This window comes from Sipha flava, unplaced genomic scaffold (genome assembly GCF_003268045.1).
Source record: "Sipha flava isolate LNK unplaced genomic scaffold, YSA_version1 198_pilon_pilon, whole genome shotgun sequence".
Taxonomy (NCBI): Eukaryota; Metazoa; Arthropoda; class Insecta; order Hemiptera; family Aphididae; genus Sipha; species Sipha flava.
In genome coordinates this window covers 699,561-719,813 of record NW_020272778.1, presented here as the reverse complement: position 1 = coordinate 719,813, position 20,253 = coordinate 699,561, and the positions used below count along the sequence as shown (strand labels likewise).

At 26.0% G+C, this 20,253-nt stretch overlaps 1 protein-coding gene and 1 long non-coding RNA gene across 2 annotated transcripts; both read right to left on the bottom strand.

Moving 5' to 3' along the window:
- Nucleotides 1-5,097: 5,097 nt before the first annotated feature.
- LOC112681895 (endoribonuclease LACTB2) lies at nucleotides 5,098-10,847 on the bottom strand. Its single transcript, XM_025552235.1, has 6 exons — nucleotides 10,221-10,847; nucleotides 9,059-9,228; nucleotides 8,153-8,264; nucleotides 7,876-8,074; nucleotides 6,503-6,631; nucleotides 5,098-5,237 (listed from the first exon to the last, which is right to left on the bottom strand). Exons 1-6 carry the CDS (start codon nucleotides 10,478-10,480, stop codon nucleotides 5,106-5,108), a joined length of 1,002 nt encoding a protein of 333 aa, XP_025408020.1. The 5' UTR covers nucleotides 10,481-10,847; the 3' UTR covers nucleotides 5,098-5,105.
- A 4,407-nt stretch (nucleotides 10,848-15,254) lies between these two features.
- On the bottom strand, nucleotides 15,255-16,519 carry LOC112681896. Its single transcript, XR_003148442.1, has 3 exons — nucleotides 16,108-16,519; nucleotides 15,650-16,042; nucleotides 15,255-15,520 (listed from the first exon to the last, which is right to left on the bottom strand). It is a non-coding gene; the product is annotated as an uncharacterized LOC112681896 (long non-coding RNA).
- Nucleotides 16,520-20,253: the final 3,734 nt, after the last annotated feature.

Below are 20,253 nucleotides of genomic sequence, written 5' to 3'. Positions count from 1 at the left end.
AATGTTTATTATTTATGCACGTATATATCTTTGGGTGATAATACATTTTCTGATTCTGTAATTCTGATTTTGTATAAATTCAAAGAGTTCATTATTTTAAACTATTCATATATTATATGTTAATTTTCATTAATAATCGATAAAAATATTAATTAATCACTGGCTGTAATATTTTAATTTAAAAATATAAATTTATCCCTTGTGATTTCTTTCGTAATTGCAATTATTAACGAAACTTATAGTTACATCATGGCTTAAAACTTTTACATTTATATATTGTTTAGTTGTGTTACATTTTTAAATAATTATAATTTGTTTCCTGGTCTTTGAATGTTAACATAACCCAAGAAACAGAAATTCTACGTAGGAATTATAGTTATAAGCAGAGTTATAGCTTATAGCTCTAAAATAAGTAATTATAAATGCTTAAATATACACTAAAAATACAAAAATATATGAAAAAATAATAGCACGTAAAAAATAATTTTCACTTATTATTAAAAAAAACATATCATGTATAAAAAAAATGTAAGCTCTTATTATTAAAATTCCGATCGCATCGCTATGTGATACATATAAGTATATAATTAAAACCAAAAGAAGAAGAATTAGTTAATTAATATGAATTAATTACAAATATAAAAATTAATAATACTATAATTACTTGTTATTATTAAGAAAAAATGTTTTAAATACTACGGAATTTAAAGACCTAAAAAAGCAAAATAGCACTTATACTTTGAAATATGTAAAAGTATGCTACATAAAATTTCGTATTTAGTTATCGATAATCAAAATCGTTATCTGAAACAAATGTATAATTCACATAGGTATTTCTAGAACCTCCCAAAAAAAAAAAATGTAAATGCTATAATTTATGACCCCTGGTTATAAGTATAACTAACTTTTTATATTAGACCAATTGTATTATTAACGCAGTATTATAAAAAATAATTATTTGAAAGCAAAAATAGGTAGGTACTTAAAATTAATTATAATCTTTGTCTTGTTATAATCTTCAAGAAGTTCATTATTTCGGATAGTAGGTCAAGTGAAATGCTTATTATAAGCTTATCATTATTTTATAATTGACTTTTGTAAATTCGTATTGAAATAAAAACAAAAGTTATAATTTAAAACAAAATAGTACACACGAAATAGATGGATATACTCCATTAACTATAATTTCTTTATCAATAAAAATATATACAACTATTACGTAATTCACCGCATTGAATATCTCTGCTAAATACGCTTTTGCACTTTTTTAATTTAATATTATTTTAATGTTATTTTTATATTTTTGGTAGTAGTATTAGTATTCGAATAAAGTAAAAAAAAAGTAATGTATTAAAAATAATAAAGACGATTTTGTTTGCACTCTGATATACTCGTATTATAGGTATATAGCGCTGAAGTGTAGTGTATAATAATTATTCATTATGTTTTGGTGAAAAATAAGCTTAGATTTAATCCTTAGATGAAGACACGCCCATTACCCAAAAAATGTATAATCCTTACATTTAATTAGTTTTGTTTTCATTACTACGCACTTATTATACGAACCCAGTAACACTCAAAATATAAAAAAATCATTATGCAATAACAATTCTTCGTACTTTAATCGAGTACATATAGTCAATCTTTTAAAAAAATACTTTAAAAAATACTTTTCGTTTATATTTAAATATAGTTTAAATATATTTAAATATATATTTATACATCAAGTATTTAAATAGTATTCAATTACTTTTGTCAATAAGTATTTAACAATAAATACAAATAGTTTTTAAAAACATATTTTGTAACTTTATAGTCAATACTTTTTCCTTAATATTTAAACTTTAAATTCAATAATTGAGATCACAACATATTTGAACGGTATACATATATAATATATTGGTATATTTGTTACATATAGTAGGTTAATATTATATATTATTAATAAAACGATAGTTTTACTTTCTTTTTAATATTCTGTTTTATTTTAAATATTTTTAATTGACTTGTAGTTTTACTCTACAAATTATAAACTAGGTATTACTGTATTTCATATATACTTAATAATATAATCAGGGGTGGCTCGTTAGGGGAGACTTTGAGATTGCGTTTCCCTTCAAAGAAAAACAGCTACTTGTAAATAATAACTATTTAAAAATTAAAATATTAATCGCAGATAAAAAGTGACGCAAAACTGAATAAGTTTATAAAAAAAATTTGGTATTAAATTATATTAAAAATATTCACTAAGTATTAAATTATGTATTAAGTATAATTAATTTTCCAATAAAAGGGTTTTTCTTGTTTGTTGCTGTACGGAGTTTCTGTTAAATGATTTAAATCTCCCCAGGATATTTACCACGAGCCGCTATTAAATATAATATTTCATATTTTGTGCCATAATAAAAATCTAATGTAACATGACTATAAAATTATGTTACAAAAATTAAGTTTATTCAACAAATAACAATTTCTTCATTACCTATTTTATTTTATAAAAAAATTTGCCTACTTAACATAATTCATTTTTAAATTATCACAATATTACAATTTGAATTGATATAATTTAATAAAATTATATCATCTAATATATATGTATATATACTATCAATTATATTATTCTGTTTATTTATAAATATCGAGTTGAAAAAATAAATGATTTAGTAAAATTTGAATTATTAATTTTGGTATCGAAACCTATTAGAAAAAAAAATTCTAATCATATTTGTGAAATATTCCAAATACCTAGGAAATACTATCATTATAAATTATTCGGAATATGTATTCCAAATGCTTCTAATAATAAGTTTTTACCGAAGTCTGCCAATAAGTCATTGTAGAGCAGATCAAACCATATTTGTAGTATAAATTAATCATGAAATCCGGTTCTAAACAGTAAATGAAGTACACATACATATATTTTGGTCCCAGTGGATTCCGTTTTTGATAAATTTTATAGCCACAGTACATAAATAATACATATTAAGTGTCTATTTATGTCTCGAAAGTTCATAAGTACAGTACAGTTTAACTCGAAGGTTTTAGTGAGCGGTTCGAGAATAGCTAAACAACGTCCCCATATTAATAAGCCATAAACCTTAATAAAAACCGTATATAGTTTTGTTTAGACGTTTATAAGCACACAATGCATATCACTGATCTTAGCGTAGCTTTATATTGCATTGGTTATTTTGATTTTTATTATTTTTAGTGTACATTATGCGCGTATTATCAGATTGCAGTGGACAATATCATCCATTTTTTTTTTTCTTATACACTTTTTTATTCACGCGTTTGTTTATTAATAATGTACAATTAAAACGCTCCGAAATATTTAAATTAGAATTATTGAAAATTTTTAAAAAGTTTTATCAATGTTCAAAAAATAACGTTTACGGTACTGAGACGGATCGGGATAACGGCGTTATCGTACCGCTAAAAACGTATTGTGAGTTTCTGGAAAGTTTCACTAGTTTATTTTTACAGAATAATCTAGAACATTCGTGCGTACATGCATTTTGTGTTGCCTACACGTCACGAAGGTTCTAGCATGATCTGTGATCACTACATACACGTTATCCTGTTATTTTATTTTATACGTTTCGAAATATTGTATACAATAATTTATATGGTAAATAAAATTTAATGATTAACTGTACAGTGTACGTTATATAATTTTATATAATGATTAATAAATAATAATATAAAATATTATAATATAATAATAATCAATAAGATTAATAAATCTTCGCCGTAAAATGTATTATTATGGGTTTCCATTATCATTCTATCATAATAGATTACATAACAGTCACAAATTATAAATTATGAAAAAATTGAAAGTTGGTGTACTAATTATAGCAAGTTGATTTTCGATATTGGAAAGATTAAAAAAATATAATTATCAATGATTTAAGTTTTAAAAAAAAAGTAATATAACTATGTAGTATTAATAATAAAGTAGATAATAATTAAATCATTACAAAACAAATGAATCATACATAATTTTAGTTGTTGATGAATAATAATTATGAAAATTAAAATATAATATATATATCATATTTGAAAACCGAATTAATCAATTTAAAAAAATAAAATATTAAGTTCCATATAGCAAGATTGAACATTCTCGATTTTAGAGTGTACATCGATACAGCCGACTGATGTTCATAAAATTAATTAATCAATTAATTTAATGTCATCTATATTAATCAAGATTTAATACAACATATTGTTTTTAAGAGTTTTTGATAAGTAACAATTTTTCATTTTAACATCGGAAAAAAATCATGGTCTGTCAATTTTATGGCTGTCTATCGAAATCAAATAAAATTACTTTGTTTAAATCATTCTTAAAAAATAAATCCAATAGCTTTTATTAAATTAGATTTATATTTAACAAATATGAAAAATAAAATAGCTGTACCAAAATTTTCAGTTCTGTTACCTGGAAATATTGGGAAAATCTCATTGAAATTGATCTATCATTTTTAGTTGACTGGTATGTAAATTATATAATTTAAATATTTATTGTTCTCTGAATTATATTTTTCTAATTGTAATTATACATTTGTATAAGTTAGTTTTATGTATGTTCTAATGTCTCGAATTTGTTTACATCCCAAATGAGCAATCTGTTTTCATAGTCTGTGATATGATTGAAGAATAAAATCAAAATTATATATTTATAATTTTGAATTGTAATTGAATTCTAAAAAAATTTAATCAAATAGAACTAAAATTGTTTATCATTTATTAATTTTATGAAATATCTTACATAAATATTATATCCACAAAAAAAATAATAATAATAAATAATGTCATCAACTACTTTAACATTTTTCATAAGGTAAATATAATACAGTTAACATTATTTATTAATTAAAATTACTCTTTTATAATACCGCTGGTGATGAATAATTTTGTATTATATAACCATTCCATTAAAAAAAAAAAAAAAAAAAAAAAAATTATACAATTTAAACTAATATATACAACTAACTAATCCACATTTTTATAATACAAGTAAATGTATTTAAATAAAAACAAACAAATTTTATCAACAGTTACAAAACAATAAATATTATATTTTAACAAGTATACTTTTATAATAGATTTGATTTATTTTCAACTTTCCATTTGTCATTGATTTGAATTAATTTACCATCTTTTGTTAATTTATGAAGATGACGTTCAATAACATAAGATGCAGCTTCTTTATGATTATCAGAGAAGCACTATAAAAATAAAAAAACAAATATATACATATATTATTAAAAGAGATACTAGTGATGGGTCGAACTGTTCGAATCTCGAACCGAACCAAACCCTTGATGTTTGGTTCGGTTCGAAATTCGAACTCGGCATGAAAAAAAATCGAACCGAACTATCACACATCTTTTACTGTTCAAAAATCAAACTTGAAAATATTTGTTGAACCAGACTTATTGGCCACGATAGTTCGAAAGCCAAATATTTGTACAATTCTTCAAAAGTTATTTTTGAAAAATAAAAATTGATAATGATTATTTAGAAATAATTAGACTATTGGCGATAGAAAGTGATAATTTGCAAAGGGCACGTTATGCATTATTTATAATAATAATGCTATTGTTATAATAATCACGTTATTTTCCAGTCACATGTTACACATTCACCCTCCACCGACCAAAACATTAATAAGTTGTTTATCGTCAATAGAGGCAGTGTACCTACCTATCTACATCCATAAATTAACTATTTTTGTTTTTATCATATTTATTGTAAAACATGTTTACAACTTACGTTTCACATTATAAATTCTACTAATCATTCTATATTTGTGAATTTATTATTTTTTTTATATATTATTAAAATGTACTGATTTGTATTGTCATATTACACTCAATACTCAATATTCAATGAATATTTTATAAGCTACAAGACAACACGAGAAAGCACAATATTGGTTTTGAAAAATAATAATAATAATAAGAAATTATCTAAAATTTAAATGTATTTAAAATAATACGATTACTTAGAATTAAAAGTTAAAATGTAAAATAGGTAATACAAAAACTTAAAATACAATAGTAATTGATAATTATGCTTAATTTAATTTGTAGGTAGGTACAATGTACATAATAAAAAGTATTGAGTTCGAGTTCGACTTAAAATCATAATAGATTTGGTTCGGTTCGGTAGAAAATATGAAGGTTCGGTTCAGTTCGAAAAAATAATTTAAAGTTCAGTTCGGTTTAAAAAATCAGGGTTCGTCCCATCACTAATAGATACATATTATGTATTCTTCATAATACTAATTTTAAACTGAACACATATCGCTCTTAAAGAACATTAAATATTTAATACAATTCACAGAATTTTATACATCACCTTGTGATAGTAATGAAAATTACATATTATTATAGTAAACCACAAATGAAAATTGGATAGTAACATTTATCATAAATGCTAGTTATTAAGGTAAAAATAATTAGATATTTATTTAAAATCTTAACAATACCTGATATATAGTACTCATAATATCTTCAATCGAGAATGATGTATCAGGACTTTTATTGAATAAGTTAAGTATTTCAACTTCTCTTTCCAATCTATGTCGTATATAATTATTTACCCGAACAATTGGATCCTGAAAAAGTAGATACAAGGTTCTTTAGTTTATTACATTTTAAGTATAGTATGATAGGTTATTAAAATCATGTTTACAACATTAAATAAATAATGGAATATACTGAATATATTAATTTACCAATCTACAAGAAATATTAGACTTAATATTACAATTTTATTTTTTTGTATAAACTGTTAATTCAAATAAATAGTATATTTTACATTTAAGTATGGTAAACTGTTATAATATATTAATACCCAAAATATTATATCAAAATAATTAGAGGCTATGGAAGTATTAACCCGTCATCGGTATCACCATTTTTTGAATCATGTTAGCATTAAGCAAACATTATGGTTTATACGGTCCTAAGAATAATAATTATGAATTATTATGAACTTAGAATAGTGCAACATAGATAAAAATGTTTCTCAATTTATATCCTACAAAATTTTGAATATTAATAGCAATTATTATTCAAATGTCTTTTAAAAAAAATGAAATACAAATTATTTTTTGAAAGAATACAAAATACATAAAGAATACTTATTATAAAAATTATAACTCTTCATTTGATATTTCCAAGTTTTCTTTTGTGGTATTACATGTTAGACAAGTAGAGGGGTAGTATGTTTTTTTACGTTTATACATTCCACATTCTTTGCAATATCTAAGTGAGAATCGACATCAGTATCATTGGAATTACTTGATACGTAATGAATCTCAGCCTCACTTAACAATGCAGACACTTTTTCACAATTATTGTCCATATTGTGAAAAAAAAAAACATTTAGACTATAGTGCAATCGAGACGCTAACAAAATCAGTACAACAGTTATTAACAGTTCAAAAGATTCACGAATAGATATTTTCATATTTTAACTGTTGTTATTTTAACATAATATTATGTCGATAAGAGGTACATGGAATTCTAAACAAATTGTCTCTAATTTATGAGTTTAATATTAGCGAAATGATAACCTTAATATCGATGACAGGTTAATATCAAACAACATAAATAATCACTTAATCAAATTATAATAAACTAACCATTTTTTTTATTGGTACCTGTTTTTAGTTATCTCATAGTTAAATTTCAAAACATAATTAAATTTTCACAATGGAAAACTGAGATACAGAACCTGAACTTATAGTACTTGTTTTTCCACTTTTATTTAATGATATTTTTAGAAGTTACAGAAATGTTCCAAAAAAATTAGGAAGTTGAATAATGTTAACTTATCAATAAATACATTAATTACATTTATAACAGATCCATGACCGGGAAAAATAACAGTTGGCTTTAGTTCTAAAATTAAATTTAATGAATTTAAATATTCATTTAAATCTTCAAATACTGTTGTTCCTTCTCCAAGTACACAATCCGCAGAAAATAAAGAATTATCCTCTTCTAAAGTAAGAATTATATGATCAGTTGTATGTCCAGGAGTATGATGAATTCTATACAAATTAAATATTCTATCTATAAGTGACATCAGTATAATAAAAATGTAATTAAAAAGAAATACCAATAATTACATTAGAGTAGCACCTTCAATTACAAATGTTTGTTTATTTTCCAAAAAATTTAATGGAAAGTTATATTCACGTTTCTTATCTTCTTTAGGATTAAACTTCCAAACTTTACATTCTGTAACATGAATAAATTGTTGAGTTCATTTGATTTCTATTAATTGGAAAAATATATATATATATATATTATTTAGTATGTTTTTCCAAAACGTTTATTCCTAAAATAACAAGTTAATAGTAGTTATTAGTACCTTATATTATTATTAATTTATACTTAATTGTTAAGGAAAAACAGTTCGTTATACAACAAAGAAAAAAAAATATTAAGTAACTTGTTATAGATACCTATTTTACCTCACATTACTTGAAAAACAAAGTTATAATAATTTTTTAAGTTTTAATTTATAAAAACATTAACAAAAATGTTAAGATTTTATTTGTACTAAATACAAATTAAATTTATAAGTTTATTCCTCTTTTAGAGTTTAAGACTTTAAATTTATCACAATAAATTTATTTTGTAAATTACATTAACTTTCAACTAATAAAATGTATGGATTAATATTTTTAAATAGGTATATTTAATATACCTATAATATGTAATAGGTAATTATACAATAAGATTTACTATATTAGATTTAAAGACACTAAACTAATATTATGAATGTGATAATTTTAACTTTTAAAAAATAATTGTAAAGTTTAATTTATTCAATTAAGTTATTTTAGTTATTTTAGAAAACAATTTTTAGATTTAGAGCCATTATTTTTAATGTTAAATAATTCTTTTGCAAAAATTTGTTTTTTATTGGATTAATAAAAATTATAAAAATATTTAAAAAATCAAATTATACTTAAAAGAGAAGAAATAAAACACATGCATATTTATAATAAAAAGCAATATAAAATTACCATTTTTATTGGTGATCATATCCAATACATTATTAACACCACCAATATGATCCTTATGTCGATGTGTTATGATGATATGATCAAACTGAAAATTATGTTCAATCATAGTTTTTTGAAGATTTTTTATGTAGTCAGGAAAATTTGGCTCTCCTGTATCAATCAATATACGTCTATAACAAAATTGTATTTTATTTAATCAATTAATAGCTTAAAATATATATAGTAGTTATAAATACCACAAATTAATTTACTTTGCAATTTTTTGTAATTAAAATTTTACATTTAAAAACAAATATTTTTACTACAATAACTAGTACTTCCAAATGATGAACCTCATAATAATCCAAATCATGCGTTGTTATATATATAAATGGTTTTTATTTTCTAATTAATGTGTCCAAGAATATACATGTAGAAAACGTTTTAAATATTTAAATATTATTCTAATTACTATACACAAATCATGTTGATTATCTTATTAAGCATATTGTATAACAATATACCTAGGTAGACAATTAGATAACAACAGAAACTAAAAAGTTTAGCAAACGTAACATGCTAGACATTGTTTTCATAATGTATAGAATAATAATATTCAGGATTTTTGGTGATTAATACAGTTAAAATGCATAGTACCTACATATAAAAGAACTTCAGAATATGTAAATATTGATATTTAAAATAAATAAAAATTAAGTTTTTCAATTTTCAACAATTTCGTAATAGAGTTATCAAAATAAGAACAAAATGATTTGAAATGTTATAGTATAAAACAGTAACTTTTTCATAGGTATTGAAATTAAATTGAAATTAATTTTTATAGTTTTGATTGAAAAATAAATTAAAATACATCATCAATCTTCTCGATGATTTGAAAACTAAAACATAGGGAAAACTATTGAATAAATAATACTCGGAATAATAGGTCTTGATTAATAAAATTGCTAAAAGCAATATATATAGAAGACATTGAAAGAATAACTTGTGATTCAAAAATGAATCAAAAAATTTTAAATAAGGTTTCAGCAAGATTCAGTAGTAAATATGTTTATTAATGACTAGCAAACTGGATCAAAAATTAAGATTCTTTTAGAGTAATCCATTAAATAGACTATATGTACAAATAACTGGTGGGCATAAACATCAGTGAATGAATAAATACCTTTGGCCTGTTCCGATCACATATGTGTTTGTGCCCTGCAGCGTCATGAATCCAGGATTGCATCCCAGGACACGCAGTACTCGCGGCGAGACGCTGCTGACATCGGGTATGTGAGGCAACGACATTTTTGAACGAACAGGTTTTTTTGTGGTGCTGCTACAATGTTTGCGAAGACCGGTGAATGTCTGACAACAGTGGGAACAGATGATCGACGACGCGGACCAAGATGACCATCCGAGCAGTCGAGCGGCGAAAAACATTGAACGGTCGGACTGATGAAGGTAACAGTAGAGTAATGAAAACGAACGTAATAATTGCGATTCGGGAAAATCGATCAGATAACGCGAAAGCAACGAACTCGAATAATAATAATTGGCGTAAGTCGATTAATCCGATACGGTGGACAACAGCGATAGTGTTATTAATTGATCAATAATTATTATCATCGCGGTGAACGCGCTTCATTGTTGCCGTACGAATAATAAAAAAAAAAAAACGCGCTTATTAACTTGGAGGCGACGACGTCGGGCTGCCGCCAAACAATGATTCACAGTTGGACGATTCAACGATTCGGTTGCACAACAACGATAGCCGTAACCGTTTGTGATAACGTTACCGATTGAAATGCACGCCGCGTACCGTGCACGTGCGCGATACCTATAGTGAACGGCAACTACCGTCCGAGGCGCAGAATGAAATGCAAGATCAGTATAGATAACAATATAAACGAGTATACAACAACCGTTATCCTTGAAACGTCGAGTAACATTGACATTCGGTGCTTATCACGCGGTTGTTGCGCCGTCGGACGGCACGCGGCGATCGTACGGCGACGTGACTCTGTAAACCGGGTTTATCGGAACGATCGAATCGTTTCGATCGATCGTTGCGTATGAATAAGACGTTGTAGCGATTTATTGGAATTGGATCGGATGGTTGATGCCGACCGGCATACATTTTTGCCAACCGTTACGATGTCTTGGAACGTCTAAACATTAGCAACCCGTTTATCGCTACGATTTGATTTAGTTTGCATTGGCCGTCCTCGGCATTAGAGAGGGCCCGTGGGAGGCAGTTTCCCCTACACAAAAAATATTAAGGAGATTAACTCATGATTTTGCCCCCCCCTCCCAAGTTAAATATTATTTAAAATATTTTTAATTCATATAAAATATTTATGTAAAAATGACGTTTGTATATAAGAAAATTATTTCCCATGGATTGTAGCACGACCATTTCTAAGGATTTGTGAATAGGCAATTTTTTGTAGTCTTGTCTAGTTGCGTGTCTATGTGTGTAAAGTAAATAAACGTTAGTGTGCGTGAAATATGGATTCCTCGAAACCCAAAGCAATGACAATGAGTAGAGCAGAGGACTTGTAGCATTTGCATATTTCTTTTGCACAGTCAGCAGAGTGCGAAACAAATATGTTGCATGCATCCACAAAGCTAGTTTTGAAATTTTATTGAGCATATAAATGCGTATTTTGCGTTTTTCTAGTTTTTAAGGCATATTTCTTCCATTTTATGCTTTTAGATGCATATTTTAAATAATTTATCATTTTATCAATATTTTTTCGTCGACCACTTAATTTATTTATTTATTTATACAGCTAAAATAACGTTTAATTTAAAATTATTTTAAATTTTGATCATAATATTAATATGGTTTTTGACTTTTCCCAGACCCATCATGGTTTTCCTAAACACACGTCTCAAGAGTTGTCGATTAGATTGATTGTCAGGTTATTAATTTTATTTATAGACACATGAGATAATATTGTTCAACGCACAAAATATTGATACGGGCCACGGGGACGCATGTCGCCGACATCGGACATATTCATATGTAGGTACCTATTTCAGTAATCGCTGTATTTCTCAACGGTTGACAGTCCAAACACATTCTATTTACTATTTATCATAAAAAATGCCTAAAGTAAGTATCCAGATAAGAAAACCCATACAGTAAACCCAATTAATTAATTGTAACTTGTAAGTTGTTAAATAAAGTTGTAAATAAAATGTATTCATTATAATAACTACCTTCTTATTTTTTTATTCTTATTTTTTGTTCAAAAAAATTCATTTTCAAAAGCATAATTTGTATATTCAAGTGCATATTTGGTGAATTTTTAGAGCTACAAGTACTCTGTCCTAATAATGAGTAACAACACAATATCTATCTATATAGTTGTTATACACTAAGTATACACTATCTATCAATCAATATACATTATAATTACTTCATCACGTTTTTTTCGTTTCAAGTTGGCCAAGTTAGGTTTTCTTCATGGTGCACATAGCTTGAGACGTGCTTTTTTACCCAAATGTCAGTCTTCGTTCATTTTAAAATAATTATAATATATATCTATAATAATTTAAAAAATAATCACCGACAAGAAAAACTGAACCTAGCTGGCAGGATAGTTAAAAATAACTAATTCTATTTGGTTTGTGCTAACACAAATATACTTATTATGATATATTTTATACTTTACAATAATTGTAATTATTACAATACATTATTATTTCATTTCCGTAGTCATTAGTTCTCATGGACTGATAAGGGTTCGAAATACAAGTAGTATTAAATTTTAATATTTATGTTATGGCTAGGTAATAAAATTCTTAGAAATGTTCTAACGCTCATACACGCATGCACAAGTCAATGAACACGAAAATAATTTTGCTCTGGCTGTAGGTCAGAAATTTGATGCAAATAGTACTAAAAGAGAAATAAAAATTAAACTTGTTTCAATTGACTTATATTAATTTTGAAAAGATAATTGTATTCGTCAGTCTATTTTTTAGGTTTGCTCGGAAATAAATTTACGATTTTATTTTTAGTTAATAAAATATGATACATTTTATATTTTTTTTTCGAAATATTTACATATTTTTCTCAAAATAAACTTATAATTGACTTAGTTGTAATTAGGAATGAAATTAAAAATATAAGAATCCACTTCCTAGCAAATGTATAAAAGAGAAATACAAATCAAATTTAGTTTTCAAAATTTAAATTGAGCTACTGGAAGAATATTAAATTTTCTTTCGCTTATTGAGCTAAATGCATGAAAAATAATGGTTACTTCAGCCCCCTTAATATAATATTTTAACTTGTATATTTATTATATTGTAATATATCTAGTATGGTGGTCCTTATTTTTTTAAAACACTTTTATTTTACAAAATGTCTGGTTATTATTAAGAATTGTTTTAACTGTTAAAGATATTTTACTAGCGTAGGCGTACAAATGGGGGGAGGAGTTGGGAGTAAATCTCCCAAGGAATAAAAAGGATGAAGAATACGTATATAATGAATATTTTAACGTGTGTATAAAGTGTAGTATTTGTCAATTATGATGGAATTACAAAAATATTAATTTTTCATCCAGAGAGATAAAAACTAGATGATTGATATTGAATATTTTTTATCAGTGCATTAATTTCAATTTTTAGGGTATTCAAATATTTTCTTGGTTTTTTTTTGTGATATTACTTTCCTATACGAATAGATATTGTGCTATAATAGAATATCCCTAAATAATTTAATTTGTATTTACATACAACAATTGCATTTCACATTTATTTTTATAGTATTTTATATTCACTCAAATTATGTGATAATTTTTTAAAAATGTGTAAAATAAATAAATTCAGCAAAATAATTCACTTCTTTCCTGGATAGAAATAAGGCTTATTGAAAATCAAGCTCTTGGTTAAAATTTGGAATTTATATCTTTCGTTATAACAAAATGTAGACAAAAAAAAAAAAAATGACACTGACAGATATATAAAATAAAATTTATTTTCTATAATATCTGTTAGATTTTTTTTTATGTAAGGAGTGATATAATATAAAATATTAATATCCAATAGCTTACAAGTTTCAGTGATATATAATAAACATGTATGAAATACTGTCTTATTATATATTAATATTTAATTTTTGGTTTCATTTTTTTCGTGTGACCTTTCTCAGCATTAGCGTTAGTAAACCAATAGCAATGTTTGAAGAAGAAGCTCACTTGCGTCAACAGATGGACCGTGATACATGGAAATTTATGAACCTCCAATTACTTTCACTCAGCATTAGAGGGAATACAGCAACAATAACATTCGCAAATAGTTTCAAATTAAATCATTATAGAGCAAAAAAACTACAATAACAATAGCATATGCTGGCGCCAATCCTGTACAATATCTACAGCAACGACCAGCCAATCACAGCAGATACAAGACACTTCAGATACGCCGACGACACTGCGATTGCAGCACAAGCTAACAGTTTTCAAGAAGTCGAGCAGCTATTAACTACATCACTTAAAGCATTAACAACGTACTACGAAGCGACCCACCTTTGTCCAAATACTCAAAAGACCCATGTATGCGCCTTTCACCTACATTCTATTAGAAGGGAGTAAAAACTGACTTTCCAATTAATTAACATACTATAAATAGTAAAGAATTGAATTTGCCTCATGACAAAAAAATTAAAGTTAAATAATATATTAAAATAAATTTGCATAGGTATTATACTGATATAGGTGTGAGTAACTATTTTATATTTTGTAGGACGATAATCTGTAAAAACATTATTTTTAACGAAGTAGGTAATACCACTGGTACAATGATACAAAAAGTTCTGCTATCTGCAAAGTATAGGCCTCAAACTTCTCTAAATTAATTCCATAACCACTTGCCATTTGTCTTTAAAACCATCCCAAATCGTTGTATAAGTTATAACTCTAAATTTGTTTTATCAGCACTTACGATATCATATTACCGTCATTAGTCGTTTCTTTGTCTATATTATGAAAAAACAAAATTTAATATTAAAAATTATAATTTAAAATTGAATGTATTATTTATAATTAATAGTACCATGCAAAACTACATCTATAAGAAGACCAGTTTCTATTCTAAATCGATCTTGTACATATTTTTTTCTTTTTGAACAAATAATTGTATCTTCAGCTGACCAAACCTGTTCACAAATAACACATTTGGAAGTCATAAAACTCATATTTTTCATTTATACAAAATAGCCATTGCTCATTATAGTCGTTAATCATTATACTAATCTGCCATTTTTTTAACTCCAATCTGTAGGAAATGTGTAATAGACATTCGAAAAATCGTATATACGCATGAAGTATTGACAGTCCAAAGTTGTAATACTCAGGTTGTTGGTACACTTAAATTTTTTGCTCGGTTAATATAATTCATATCACTTGAAGAACACTTACAGATGTAGCATTTTTGGCTTTATGAACTAGCTATTGAATTGCAAATCTAAAATATGTTTAAAAATCGTTTTTTAATTTTCATAGGTTGCAATATTGTGTCTATAATTCAAGACTTGACTAAAATATAAAATAATTTATTTAGTAATAAATTGTAATAAAAGTTTGTGAAACTTACTTTTTCGTCTATCATAGTGAACATTAATGTGCTCTGTACTTGAAATTCAATGCCATTTTTAAAAAAATTGAGTTGGAATCAACAACTTAATTTCTTCTAATGTTGACTTACTATTTGACAATATGTTGACGATGGACAGGAATTTTTCCATCAAACTACATTACTAGGATTGTCTATCTTTGTACATCTCAGCTGTAAAGAAACCAGTGAAAATGTAAGAATATCGGAGTCATCTAAGTCATTAGATGCATGAAAAATTTGCTTATATCGAGATTGACTACTGCTTCCATCACATCCCCATTTATATAATATTTTGTAATGGTTCATCGTTAAATCTATGGTTTGTATATCCAAAATTGAAAATATTCTCTGTATAATGTGATCAACAAGGTGCTGCAATTTAGTTTTAAAAGAATATTATGTAATTTGAATATTTGGTGGATAGCATTTTTTTTTACCGTTAAAACATTATCGTATCTCGGGTAAATATTTGCTTTACGTTCCTTAGCTGATTTACGAATATTGGTGTATTGTCTTTTACTTCGAGACAATTGGAAAATAATTTTTGAGGTCTACCGACATTTGATGTTGATGGTAATGAGGATGGTGTTGGTATTAATGATATTATTGGTGGCATAACAAATATTTCTTTTATCCAATCAAGTTGGATTCACTAAATCTGTGCACATTCCGTGAGCTTTTTATACAAAATTTGCTTAAAATAGCTGTGAAATTGGAAATGTATTATAGAAATAAATTTTCATATATCTCTTCCCAATTATCATCTTTATATATAATTTTAATATATTAAAGTAAATGTTGGTTAGACTCTACGGTTCTTGGATCCAAGGGCCCTTTTTCCTTAGGTATTGGAACAAATCATTGTACACGATTTGGATATTTTCATTGCTAACTAAAATTTGAAAATAATAATTATTAAATCAACTAACTTACGAAGTAAATACAAAAAAAAAAATATACATTACGAATATTCATGTAAAATTGTATTGTTAAAAAATTAAATAAATTTAAACTCGTATTTGATAAATAAAAACTGTTTCATTATGTAAAAAATTATCATTTGAGTAGGTACTGTTTATTTAATTATATTAATTATTTTTTTATGCATAAAATGTCGTATCTGCAACATTTCACAATCGCGACACTTTTTACGCAGTACGCATAACGTGTTATTTCCGTATGTTGAGTTGCCGCCGGTCGTGACCGTTAAGGCGTTCGATGAACAGTAATTTATTTCTATTTTTCCAACAAGTACACCTACATACGTGTGTTGCATGGCTGGATAATGTGTGCTTTCCTAACCCCAGGGCCGGTGATAGGGGGTGCATGAGAGGTGACGCACCCAAACTCGGTAATTAGATTTTCGAGTTAGCAATTTAACAATTTTATTCCCAAGTCACAAGTTGGGGTGGAATGAAAATATTTGAAGTAAAGCAATTTTTTGCATTTGGGGGTCGGGAAATTATATACGTTGAGTTGGCAAATTTTTAATCCTCCCTTCTATTAATTGTTAGTAGCACCAGCCCTGCCTAACCCCATCAATAATTGCCGATCGAAAGTAGTAATGATTCGTTTGTTGTTACAAAACAGTGATGTTTTTTTATAATATTGATGAAAAAAAAACAACTCGTAATCGTTTAAATTGCAAAATGCGTCTGACCGATAGAACGGACGGAAATAATAATCTGATAGGATTTCCGAATAGGTACTACATTATTTAAAATGATCAATTAAATTTCCGTAATTATATTTTAGAGTGACCATACGTGCCGTTTAAAACGGGATTGTCCCTTTTTTTATCATTATGTCCCATTGTCCCGACAAACTTTGAATGGGACGCTTTTTGTCCCATTTTTAGAATAGGGTGCCGTTTTAATCCCGTTACTTCCATAAAAATTGCTAACCAAGAATAAAAGAAAAAAAATAAGATATGTCTTATAATATACATGTACTACAAACTCATGCGAGACTTCTAACGAAATCCATAATTAATTCGAATAGTTTACCCATATACAGTAGGTAGTATTTCAACGGTATTAGGAATATTGATGCATTTAATCAAAAAATCGAACAAGTCTTATAGTAACGTGCGTACATTGCAACGATGTTGTGTTATTAACATTAAAGACACTGTATTAGTTCTTTTTATTTAAATTGTTGTGAGTCGTTAGTGTTGTTACTTTTATAGTTTTTTTTTTTTAAAACTCCTAAGAGGAGATGTACTGTACCTTTGCAGACTAACTAATGCAGTAATAGAAAGAATATTTTCAATTACAAATATTTTATGGACAAACGAAAAAAATCGCTTTCTCGTACCTACTGGCAAAACAATAATAATTCTTAAAAATAATTTTAAAAAGTATTCCTGTAACGAATTTTATTATTTTTTGTTAACACAACCAAAACTATTAAATACAATCAGTTTATCAAAAAATATTATGTCAAAGGATGTAATGAAGAAAATTATGAGTAATCGACATCAACTCAATAAAAATGAAGAATTTTTTTCAATCTCAAGTAAAAAAATAATGTAAACCAATGTCTTATTAATATATAAAACTAATTAAAAATTATTTTTGTTACATATAATATAGATGTTAAAATATGTGGTCTTTTTTTAGAGAACATATTTGTCCCGTTTTTTTCACAATTATGGACATCCTATTATACTCGTATGTTTAATCAACACAATTAAAAACTTTTAGTGTTCAAAAGTCAAAAACTATCACTTGAATACAATATTATAAATAGTAGTAACGTAATATGAGGAACCCAGTTGTTATTGTATCATTATTAAAATTGTTTCAATTATTAATGATAAGCAAGCCTGGACAAGTTAATGATCATTTTTAACCGAGTTGAGTTAAGTTAATGGAAAACATTTTAAAAAATTTCAAGTTTACAGTCAACCTAATTTTTTTAAAGTAATTTAAGTTACAAATTATACGAATATTTTCAATTAACTTATTAACTTAAGTTGTTTATTTATTTCTTAATATCTGTATAAATATCCTATAATATGGTTGAAAATAATAAAAATCATAAATATTTTTGAACAGAGGAAATAACCAATATCTTTTCTATAAACATAATTTAATTATGATGAATATAATTATGTAGTATAGGTACTAAAAGTATACAAAATGCCGAAATAAATACAATCTATTTGATTTATTAATACGGATCGGTAGGTATTATACATTTTTTTTTTTTAATTATTAAATAAAAATTACATGGTTTTTAAGAATGTACTTAATTTTAAACTCTAAATACTTTTTTAAGGAACTAAAAGTCTAAAGCATAACCCAATTGTTTTTAATTTAAAAATAACCTATTTATGACGAAAATATTTTATATGTTCTTGAGAATTGTACATTTGTGATCTATATGAATATAATAATGAATTATTATTATTGTTATTGTTACAATATGTCCGTATGCCGCAGTATGGTATGGTATATATTTATATATACGGTACACCTATATATTATAATATAATATATGACTATTGCTATATTTATTTAATTAAGTTATTTTTATTGAGGAATTATGGTTAAATTTAACTATATTTTTAATTTCCTATTCTAGTAAATGGTTTTTTAATATGCATTATCAATAATAATTTTAGTTTTTATTTAATTAATATTTTTTAGTTTAGTATTTATAAACTAACTTAACTTGAATTTGATTAAAATAATTCGATATTTATTAAGTTTATATCAATTAAAATAAGTTATGTTCAGAGTTAAGTTAATGGAAATTACAATAAAAAATTTTAAGTTAAAAAGTTAAAATTAACTTAACTATAACTTTTTACCTCATTTATACCCAGGCTTGATGATAAGTACGTTTAAGATAATGTAACGTATATTATATGATCTAAAAAAGTAAAAACAAATGTAACGCTGAATACTCAAACTTGGAATCATGCAATGGTACACTTCAAATTCGAAACTTCGAAGGACTATCTGGTAGGCTTTTCGCACTGAGTAATTCTAATGTAACTCGAAATGTCCTCAAATCGCGGTGATCGGTGATTTCTTAACCGGAGTGCAGGTTGCAATAATAATAATTAATAAGAATCAAATAGTGTATGTTGTAGAAGTTGCCATTCGTCCCGATTTAGCTGAGATAACAGACACTAGAGGTACAGGTTTTATACTCGCGGTTTCGAACTCGTATTTTATATATACCCCGGCCAAAGTGAGTAAAAAATAAATAAATACTGGTTTCCTTAAATTATTATTCCCGGTCGAACCAAACAATCTGCATTGCTCACCTCGGAACGCTTCTAATAGTTTAATGTTGGGTTATTACTTTGTTTTCAAACTTAAGTACTTCATGTCGTATTTACTCCGTGTAGTTTACCAATGGCTCATCTACAATGGCTAAAACCAAATGTTTATTGTAAGATGTCTATATATATATATACAGTGCTCGATTTGGCAAAATTAAAGGCTCTACTTACTTTAAAAAAATAACGACCCCAAAACTGGCTGAGCGTTATGATTATAGCGTAATAATAGTAGGGGGACGCTAAAATTTCTGAAAATTAATTGAGGTACTCCGCCCCCTGCATCACC

Bases quoted from the DNA above. Each gene is read 5' to 3' on its own strand.
- LOC112681895 (XM_025552235.1), bottom strand. From the start codon at position 10,480: ATGTTTTTCGCCGCTCGACTGCTCGGATGGTCATCTTGGTCCGCGTCG. The intron at 9,229-10,220 runs GTATTTATTCAT...ATTTTGTTATAG, and splicing joins GTGATCGGAACAGGCCAAAG to ACGTATATTGATTGATACAG. The intron at 8,075-8,152 runs GTAATTATTGGT...TAATTTGTATAG, and splicing joins ATTGAAGGTGCTACTCTAAT to AATTCATCATACTCCTGGAC.